Below are 10,630 nucleotides of genomic sequence, written 5' to 3' on the forward strand. Positions count from 1 at the left end.
CTGCCCCAGTCCGCATTGCGTAAGTGGTGTTTCTGGTTGAACCCTTGGAAGTTGGCAGACTTTCCACTTTGCCCCAGGTAGCTTTCTTGTTTCTGCCTGAGGAAGGGCAGATGTGATGCTTACCTGGCATGGTTGAAGTTGAAGGCACTGTGCTTTGTCTGGCCACAGTCGCTGCGTAAGATTGAGGTAATGGAGGCCGAAGGTCGTTCTCTTTGTTCTCCTCCATCTTTCCTGAGCCAAGCAGACTAATTGTACAGAAGCAAGAGAGGGGAAAGAGGTAGTTCTGATCTCAACCATTCCTCCCCCAGCACCAGCTAAGACAAGCACATGCATCCACATCTCCTAGAAGCACATCACCCATCTTCATCACTGCATCTAGGCACTGCCTGCGGCCCTAGCAGTGCTGCAGAGGAGGAGAGCATTGTGCTCCACAAGTAAAGCAGGGAGGGAAGCAGAAGATAGGGAAAGCACTATTTCGGCTAGAGGACAATGCTGGCACGAGAACAGAAGGGAACAGATTGACCACAAAAGCTTTAGGTTACAAAGGCAAACAGTGTTTCTAATCACAGAGGGGGCTCCAAAGGGCTTCCAACAGGAGCAGACTAGATGAGAAAAGCAGCCCGGGCTAGTTTAGGATGGGAGTTTGAGCAGAGATATAGTGTGATGTAACATAACTCATGACCCAAGGGCCCTTTTCAGTCCTCTGATGCTAAGAGGAACCCACATAGCAAGCTGTCCTGCCAGCTCCGGACGGCCACTTCGGGATGGGAGCAGGCGGGCGTCAGCGGTGTCTGAAGGCGGCGGGGCGGCCGGAGCACGCTGGACAGCGCAGCTTTGAAGTGCTTTTGTTTTGTGGGTTTGTATTTTTTTTTGTTGTTTGGAGGTTTTTTTGGTTGTTTTTGTTTTGTTTTGTTTCAAAAAACTGCTGGCATTTTCCTGGCTGGCAGCCACCTCTCGGCTTAGAGCACATGTTACATCGCACCCCACCCCAAAAGGCTTCACATCTGGAGCCAAGTAGCCCAGATGTGTGTGTGTGTGTATGTGTGTGTGGAGGGGGGGTTATGTGCTTAATGAGATTTGCATACAAACTGAACAGCAGCATGGAAGACTCTGCTTTGGCACTGCATGCCTGCATCCGTGTGAGTTTTTGTTTACGGAAGCTCCCAGCCTCGCTCCACACCATCCCACCCCCTCCAAAGTCAACTCTCCAGCACCCACTCACACCTGCAGAAGGTCCTCTGCTCTCCTTCCACCGCCACGGTCAGTGCTCAGCTGCTGGTGGCATCTCCTAAAGCAGAGCCTGCCCACCTCTGCTGTCTTAAGCTGAGATGTCCAACAACTGCCTAGGGATCTGAGATGTCTCTGGTTTCTTCTGCAAGAAGCCTCACGTCCCTGCCTGCTGACGTGGTTCCCACCCACGTCTGGTGGATCAGGCAGCTAAAATCACCAAGTCAGTTCTAACATTCTTGCTCCCACTGCTCTATTTTGTGCTTCCAGGTGAAATCTCCCTTAATTTCTTACAAAGATGATCAGCCTCTGTATCAGATGTGTCTGAAGGTTATTAGTTACCTGTGTTTCTTAATTAAGACACACTCCCCTCCATCTTGCGGGTCCAAGTTATAGATATAGAGATGTCCATCTGACGTGGTGACCAACAGTCGAGGCAGCTTCTGAATCCTAATGAGAAAAGCATCATGAGTCCAAACACACTCGCACGCAGATAGAGCACCCACCCACACTGGGTGCTCTGCAGGCACGGGGGCAAGATAAGGGGCCACAGCGCTGGTGTTCTGCAGAGATAGCTGAGTCTGCTCACAGAGGGGACACAGATGACAATACATACGTGGAGAGGTCACACAGATGACAATACATACGTGGAGAGGTCACACAGATGACAATACATACGTGGAGAGGTCACACAGATGACAATACATACGTGGAGAGGGCACAGATGTTCCTTTGTCCAGAGATGTTCAGGCGGACAGTGGCAAAGGCTCGATCCTGGTTCATCATGCCTGATACCTGAGCAGGGAGGTAGTTGGTAGCAGCCTGGAACATCTTTCCCATGTAACCGCTCCAAGTTGGAGGCTCTTCTGGCCGGCTGAGAGGGGTCACAAAGCAGCATCAGTGAGGTTACCACAATCAGTCATCACAAACCAGACCAGGAAAGGCCTAAATGATCCTGATCTCAGATACGCAAACGCTTTCTTTGGAGCACCTGCACACACTGTGCACCAGCCTAGCTGGATACCTGGGATGGAGGCAGGGGACAGTGGCAGCTAACAAACCCAGAGCAGGCCTGGAGAGGCTGGCCGCAGGGATGCAGTGTGTAGCTTTTCCAAGGAGTGAATCCCGCAGGACACAAAGAGATGGTTTACAGCTGGTATTGCTCATGGAAAGTAGGTGGTGAGGAAATGGAGGCCAGCTGTGTACAGGCAGATGTCTGAAGCAGAGACACCCCTGGGGCAGGCAGGTTAAACCAGGCTAACCCCCTCACCTGTCAGTGAGATGCTCTAGTTTAAAGATGTGCACTGTCTCCGTGTTGCTGGAAGCACAAAGGAACTGGGAATCCATGCTGAACACCAGAGAGCTGATGTTCACGTACCTAGGGCAAAGCAAAGACAAGAGTGGTCACTTCATGGCCTACCATTCAAGGGGAACTGCTCCATTTTGCTCACAGAGAAGAGGACAAGGAGGAAATGGACCCATATACAGCGAGGAGCACCCTGCCTGGCTGCTGCCAGTCCCACAGGCTGCCTGACTGGCATTTCCCCAAGTCCCTTTGCTCAGCAGAGCTGAGGGGAACCTTGAGGTAGTGACAAACAGCCAGAGAGGTGGAAACATCTTTGCTCACAGAGCTGGCTGTGGAGTGAACATCTGTTCCGGCCTCGTTACAGCAGCTAAAGCTTCTGGTACCGCAAAGGCCAGGGAGGATATCCAAAGTGCTGGGTAGCCAGATGCATGCGGCATCTCCTGAGTAGGCTCAGCAGAGCCAAAGTGTCTCAGTCACGGCACTTTTTGTCCTTGCAGAAGTGGGTGTGAAATCACAGGCAGGTCAGGGATGGGGAAAAGTCAGGAAAAGATCTATTGAAAATGTTGGAGGGAGCTTGCAGAAGAGCAGCAACAGCCCAGCCCTGCCATGGAGACTTGGGCTCTGCACGAATGACTTAGTAGCTTCCAAACCCTTCCTTTGAGAGGGCAAGAATTGGGCTGATAACTTTGGGGACTTCATTATTTGAAGTAAGAAACAAGAAAGGACAGAGTAAATGGACAGAATCTATCTCTGTTCTCTGCAATTGCCCTGTTCTGTGACACACTGAATTGAATCACTAAACTTGCCGGAGGCAGCTGGGCGCAGCGCGGCTGTCTGGCACAATGACATTTCTATCTGATACGCTCGCTCTTGTTTTCTTTCTGCAAAAGATGCCAAAGCCACCAGGATCTGACGTTGCCCTGTCCCTGTGTTTATATTTCTGCTCCGGGAGTCCTCTGTATACTTGTCACCGACAGAAGAATGAACTGACCTTTTCATCCCTCGCCGGAATTCATACAGTTTTTGCCCACCAGGAATGGAAAATACACGAATGACTGTGCCCTGCAAAAAATGCACATGGAAAGATCACATAGGAGCAGGGCAAAGAGCGCCAGCCCTTTCTTTGACACACCCAGGAAACTTGGGACGTGCAAAGGCCCCTCCTGTTTGCCAGCCAGGGTCAATCTGAACCAGATACACCGGTGTCTTAAAAGTCAGAGTCCTTTTAGTGCCCCTCCTCTCTTGGTTGTGTTTAAGAAAGGGCAGCTCAGAGGTCCTGCTCTCTGTCCTCAGGCAGCTGGGCTTGCTGGGACCCCCCTGCCAGCCACGAGCAGAGAGCACAGGCAGCAGGGAGGGTGCTCACAGCAGCATTCACTCACTTTTTCAGAAGCACTTGCCAACTTGGAGCCAGTGGAGTTGAAGGCGAGAGCAGCCAGAGGCCCGTCGTGGGCAGGAATTGTGCAGGCTGTTTTCTGGAGGGCAGAAGGTAATGTGAGTACAAAGAGACACGTTGCTCCTCGGACTGCGTTAAGGGCAGGGCGTTCCCTGCCTTGCACCCTGTCCAGGCCTGCAGATATGGATTCATGGGATCGTATCACACTCTGGTACCCCTTCAACATCCTCAGTATTTATCTCTGTCCCACCTTGAGCTCATTCCCCACCTACTACGGTCACGGTGATTACAGAAAGCTCACTTCAGGGGAAGAGGTCCTCAGCTCCCCACCTCTCCAGGCTGTGGGATCACCCTCTCGGAAGCCTGGCATTTCTTTGTGCAGAGACAGAGTTGACCTCCCTGCAGTTCCCTCAGTTGTACAGCAAATCCTGCTGCAGTGACACCAGCCTGATACCTGCAGGGAGCCCAGGGCCTCTCTAGTACCTCTCACAGCAGCAGCATGTTCTCCCCTCGTGTTCTGCTCCTCCCCTGCTGCAGATCCTTAGCTCCCGCTGCACGTACAGAGTGACAGCCTTATGTAATCCAAAGCCCTGGCATAAACAGCAGATAATCATGACCTTGCTTCCAGCCAGGGACAGATTTCCTGAGGGGATCTTTGGATGGCTCACCCTCTTCATAACTTGGGGTCTGGCATCCCTTCCAGCCTGCAGCATAGCAAAGCAGCTGCTCCAGGTCCTGTGCTGCGCCTGGAGCAGCTCCAACCCTCCCTGAGCCACCCTGGTCACATCAATCCCATGGGATACGCTGCTGAAGCCACTATAGGAACACCCTATAGGAACTCCTCGGGCTGTGGGGTAACAGGTCATGTTTCCCTTAATATCCTGTACTGGGAGATCACAGGATCACAGACTGGTGGGGTTGGAAGGGACCTCAGGAGATCATCGAGTCCAACCCCCCTGCCAAAGCAGGTTCTCTACACCAGGTTACACAGGAAAGCATCCAGGTGGGTTTTGAACATCTCCAGAGATGGAGACTCCACAACCTCTCTGGGCAGCCTGTCCCAGGGCTCTGACACCCTCACAGTAAAGAAATTTTTCCTTAAGTTTGTCTGGAACTATAAACGGCTGGATGTTCTGATCTCAGAGGCTGTCTGCTTCACATGGTGTCCAAGCAAGGGGGTTGAGGAACGTGCCTGCCCCCAGGCAATTCCCTTGCAGTCTAACTCAGTGGAGTGGATTTATTCATCCTTCCCAAAGGCCTTGTTGGCTTTGCTGTGGTTCTGTTTGTTTTCAGTCCCTGCCGGTATCCAAAGGGGCGAGCTCTGCACTTACCAAAGTATTTCCGTCGTAAAGAGCGATCTCTCCGCTGGTCGCACTGCCGGGATAAGCCAAGTAGGAGTTGGCGTGGTTGATTGAGAGAGCACACAGACCTGGCAAGGCAAGAAGGACACAGCTGAGGTTGTTTGTTGGTGGAGGACAGAAAGCAGAAACACAGCCATGGACACTGCAGGGGGTTCAGGCTTTGTCTCATTTTGGGACAGTGTCCGGCACTGGGTGCACATAGGCTGTGTGCTGGCAATGCCTCGGCCATGGGGACATCTGCTGGTATGGGACAGTACGGCTCCTTCCTCCTCCCAGCCACTGTCCTCCACAAACAGCCCCACGTCCTGCTTTTGGGCACGCTCACGGCTTCATCATCCCCTTTGAGAAGGCAAGAATAGGTGAGTGAAACACAGCAAGGGATCTCCTGGTCTCAGAGCTAAGGGGACTCCTGTCCAGGCACATCTGGGCACCTCCAGATGTGTGCAGGGTGTAGGTGCTGGGTTAAAAGCTCAGGTGAGCCATGCGGTGGGGACACAGCGCTGGCACACGAAGGCTGGCACACGGCAAGGCAGCGGCTGCGGGGCTGGGCAGCTTGGTTTCCTTTTCTCTGAATGGAAAAGGGAAATGGAGAAAGACAAAGGAAATGCCACAATTGTGCAGGGAGCTTCTGGCTGACGAGGAACTCGAACCTAGCTAAATTTTAACCACAGGGGGAATTCTTCCCTGTAAGAGCCATCTGTTTTTATGCCAACGTGAGCATAAAGGTTCCCAAACATCCCTTTCAAAGCGAGCAGGAATTACAGGATGAGACGGGGATGGATGGATGTGTCCATCCGCCTGTCCCCCAGGTGACCTCAGAAAAGAGCATCTCTTCCTGCCTCCCATTTCTGCTGCTGGCTCAGGACCCATCCCGGTGAATCCTGTCACATACAGAAACAGGTCTCACTTGTTTCCTGCACCACGTCAGCGTGCTCGCTCCTCCCAAATCCAACTCAAGGCTTCAGCACGACCTGAGCTTCCTGTGCTCCCACCAGAGAGGGGGGGTCCCACTTAGTCCCGTGTGTGGAGGAAGCTGCGGGGTTAAAGGCTGCTGGGGACGCTGCCAGACTCCCCAGACAGGACACCCGCACGCGTGCACGTACAGACGCGGATGCGCGCACACATGCCGTGCAACCCGTCGTGTCAGGACACGGCCCTGGCCCAGACCCAGCAGCAGAGGAGGATCAGCTGAAGTTCTCGTTTTAGGTCATTGTTTATAACTAAACAAAGAGACCGCAGCAGAGCCAGGAGCTGCAGGATCAGCCAGGGGCCCCAGGGATCCTCTCCCTATCAATCAGAGAGGTTTACATCATGCCAGGGACGTCGTGCACCGGGGAGAAGAGGCACAGCAGCGGCAAAGTGCAGGCGATTCAAAGGCACCCAAAGACAGAGGGGTGGGAGGAAGGCAGAGAGAGCCCAGAGACTTTTTGCTCATGAGGAGCATCCTGTCTTTTCAGGATGGTCTTCCCTTGGCCCAGGCAGCGCAGGGGGATCAGCGTAGCCCTTTCTTTAAGCGGAGGATCTAGAGAAAGCTGAAGTTAAAACAAAGCAAGCTCTGAGCGGCTGGTGTGAGTCACCCGCTCCCCTGCTCCGCGCCTGGCTGGGAGAGGCGGCTGGGAAACCAGGCCAGGGGAAAACACAGATGTGAGTGTACTGGGCTGACCTCAGGGACACACAAAGAACAAGGATCACAAGGGACCAGCCTTTGAAGATGCTTCTCTGCTCTCAGCAGCCCCACAGCCCTGACAAGAGTTGGTACATGCAGTTGTGGGCTCAGGCTGGTGCTGCTCAGGATGGCACCTCTAGGAATGACGCATTGCTGGTGGCTTCCTCGAGCAGCATGGAAAAAAGCTACTGCATCCAAGAAGCCTGGCCTTGCCCCCAGGCCAGAAGGTCCTGTTGGATCTGGGGCTTGGGAGAAGCCATGTGAGGTGGTTTCCAAAGCTGCAGTTGACCCTGAGATGTGCCCCCATGGCACGCATGTCACCACTGTGACCTCCTCGGTGCAAATCCCACCCCTGACATGAGCCATAGGGTGCTTGAGCACACATAAAGAACAACAGGCTCTCCTACCATGGGGATGTTCCTCTCCTGCGTGGAGGAACCTGGACTGGGAGCCAGGTCCTGGCCAAGAACAGCCAGGGACCCCACTGTGACTGGCCAGTGGGTGTGCAGCAAATCCCAGTCCCCACCGTGCTGGTGTTACCACGCCCAGGGCACACACTTTGGAAGGTGGCACACTTGTTGTGTGCTCCTACACCCCCTCACCACCAGATCCCTGTTCCAAAAAGTGTTGTCCAAAGACTGGTGAGGCTGGACTGCCAGGGCCTCCTGGACATGCTGTCCTCAGGGTCAGGCTTGGGACCAAAGCAGATGGTCTGGGGACAAAGGGAGCACGTGTGGGACAGCTCTTGTCACTCAGCTCATCTCAATAGCAGCTGCTGTGGTAAAAGGGTTTTGAAAAATGAAGCCCCTTATGAAGTCCTGTGATCCACAGCAGCCTGGTCCTGGCCTGGTGAGCACTGATTGCTGTTCCTCTTAAACCATGACCTGCTCATTTCAGCCCCACTGCAAACCAGCTTCAGGCCTGGCTATCCCTGCCCTTCCTGCCTCTGCTGGGCTTTCTCGGGAAGATTTTAAACTTTAATGATATTTGCACTATTTAGTATGTTTAATTCACGTGGAGAGACCATCTGTTGAGACCTCAAGTAGGTCAGGGGATCCTCCAGAAGAACATCCCTTGAAAACCCAGAAGCCAGGCATGAGCACGTCAGCAACTTCCCAATCAACCACCCATGAAACGACGCTGCAGCCTGCGACCGACCGACCGGGATATCACAACGCACGGCAGCGCCGCCGCAGGCGCCCGGCCAAGTTTCCCTCTTCGTGGTTAAAAATAGCTCCTCTCCCATGAGCAGGGAAGCTGGATTCACCCAATGCCACACAGAGAAGATCTGTTCTGCAGCCACCTGCCCTGCCCCTTGGGTTTGCAGCAGATATGGAATAAGATCAAGTGGCAAGTCCAAGCTCCTGGGAACTCCCTGGCAGGGAATTAACGCTGTGCCTGGCTGTCTTTTCTGTCCTGGGTGATCTTCACAGCGCTAATCACTTTGAGAGCTGACCCCAAGCCCATCAGTAATCACAGGAGCTTTCTACCTTAATGGAGCAGTGCATGTCCATGGCCAAAAAGAGAAGCTGGGTTAACCACAGGTCTGCAGGGAGTGCTGAGCTCTGCAGCACAGCGTGACGCTGCAGAGCTGACTCATGCTGGCAGCACAAGGAAGTGGGGCTCCTTTCTCTGGAGAGAAAAAAACACTGTGGGATTCTCTGACGCAGGGCACCGTGAAGGAAAGGCAGGGAGCCCCGGAGGGAGAGTTTCAAGTTGTCCTATATAGGGTGGGATGCTTGTGGTCCTTGCCTGCCTTCCAGCTTTCTGCTTGGGAAAGGGAATAAAGGCACACTGTGAGAAGCTGTGAGCTGGAGGGACACCCTGGGGGAGGACAGGAAGGGACCAAACCTGGGAGATGAAGTCAAACCACGCTGACCATTTCTGTTCTCCTTTGATGCATTTGCTTAGGACAGAGCAGGATTTCTGCTCTCCCAAGCCCGACTCACTGCCTCTGTATATTTCCAGCCCCCCAGTGCTGAATTAGGATACACAAACCACAGGTTGGTTTAAATTCTAACACAAGTGGCTCTGCAAAGCTCCTGCAGAGCTGATCAAACCTTTTCACCCAGTTATTTCCGTGCTTACCTGTTGTATTTGGAGGTGTATCCAGAATAGTCTTCAAAAGCTTCATGTCCTTAATGTTATGGATGTAAATTGACTCCTCCAGGCAAACAACCAGCCTCTGCAAGGACACAAGGGACATGCAACAGAACCTCACCAGCGTGGGCACTCTGTCTGCTGCTCCCACAGCTCACACACCCAAATCTTCACTGTTAGAGAAACTCAACAGGAATTTCCCACACATTGAAACGTAACAGAAACACGATCTCTTCTGCTTCTCCATCCCCATCTTCTCCATTCTCCATTCTCCATCTTCTGCATCTCTCACTGCACAACCTTTGATTTTCTATGATTCTGCTTTTGAGAGCTGCCTGCATCTGGTCTTGCTTTAGAAAGCAGCTAAAACATCACAACTTCTTCTCTGCTACTCTAAGAGCTGATCTTCCACATCCCCAGACCCCAGGAACAGAAAGACACATCAGAGTTATACCCCAGCCGTGGGGCCTTGATCACTTCTGCGTCTCTCACTGCACTACCTTTGATTTTCTATGATTCTGCTTTTGAGAGCTGCCTGCATCTGGTCTTGCTTTAGAAAGCAGCTAAAACATCACAACTTCTTCTCTGCTACTCTAAGAGCTGATCTTCCACATCCCCAGACCCCAGGAACAGAAAGACACATCAGAGTTATACCCCAGCCGTGGGGCCTTGATCACCATCCTTTCCTACCCCAACTTCTCTTTGCAGTTCTTTTCACAGCAAATTACTTTTTGATGATAAAGACCAGGCAGCAGACAAGCTGTCAACCCTGCTTGTCAGTGTGCCTACAGATGGGACGACGTGCCCCTCGCCCTGATTTGTTTCCTGATTTGGGAGTGAACATGGAGGTGATGGGCCTCCCACTGCTGCTAAACTTGATCTGTTCAGCAAATTAATGTTTCTTTTCTCACTCAGCATCAGCAGGCAAGACTCTGCTTTATCTACCCTGCAAAACGGCATAAAAACTGGGCTGGGAAACATTGGTTTAGGGACAGTCACATTTATCCCACCTTGGCAGATGGGTAGAGTGTTTCCAAGTTAATGTGCTTGTACCTTTTTTGCTGAACTCATCAGGAACACCCAGCCAGCCAGTCAGCCAAGAGGCAGCTGCTAAGAGAGGAGCTGCCAAGCGATGGGGAGGAAAAGCAGAAAGGAAAAAGGAAGCCTAATGCTCTAACCTTAGCACTGGGCCACCATCTCCGTGACCACTCAGCTTTGTGTCTCAGCTTGGTCCAGATCTCTACATGTTACCACGGAGGCATTTTGCACAGAGGCTTTTTTTTGGGACCATGCTTTGGATCTGATAGAGGAGTTGTGCTTTCTAAGCCCAGCGAGCTCACAGCTCCACCTATGTTAGTGCCAAGTGTCCAGAAGTGCTGAAAACCTCCCAATAAAAACGGAAGGCCAGACTCTATCCAAGCTCCTGAAGTTGGAGCACCCGAATCCCATGTACAGGAAGCCTCCACCTCTTTAGAAATGAGGCCACTTATTTAGTATCTAAATGTGGAGCTTAGTCACTAACTTGAAACACCCACATTAGAAAAATCTTTGCTTTGCTCCACCATTACTCTCAGATC

The 10,630-nt window shown here is 52.4% G+C and overlaps 1 protein-coding gene across 1 annotated transcript in view; it reads right to left on the reverse strand.

The window, feature by feature from the left end:
- Positions 1-10,630, reverse strand: part of WIPI1 (WD repeat domain, phosphoinositide interacting 1) — a 21,128-nt gene that overhangs the window by 5,774 nt on the left and 4,724 nt on the right. The window contains exons 3-10 of the mRNA XM_010171785.2: positions 9,042-9,138; positions 5,258-5,355; positions 3,913-4,005; positions 3,525-3,595; positions 2,498-2,605; positions 1,937-2,101; positions 1,570-1,677; positions 124-245 (exon numbers count right to left, since the gene is read on the reverse strand). Of these exons, the coding sequence (XP_010170087.2) occupies positions 124-245; positions 1,570-1,677; positions 1,937-2,101; positions 2,498-2,605; positions 3,525-3,595; positions 3,913-4,005; positions 5,258-5,355; positions 9,042-9,138 (862 nt within the window). The remainder of the gene's footprint in view (positions 1-123; positions 246-1,569; positions 1,678-1,936; positions 2,102-2,497; positions 2,606-3,524; positions 3,596-3,912; positions 4,006-5,257; positions 5,356-9,041; positions 9,139-10,630) is intronic.

The sequence above is a fragment of the Antrostomus carolinensis genome, unplaced genomic scaffold, assembly GCF_000700745.2.
Source record: "Antrostomus carolinensis isolate BGI_N321 unplaced genomic scaffold, ASM70074v2 scaffold25937, whole genome shotgun sequence".
NCBI lineage: Eukaryota > Metazoa > Chordata > Aves > Caprimulgiformes > Caprimulgidae > Antrostomus > Antrostomus carolinensis.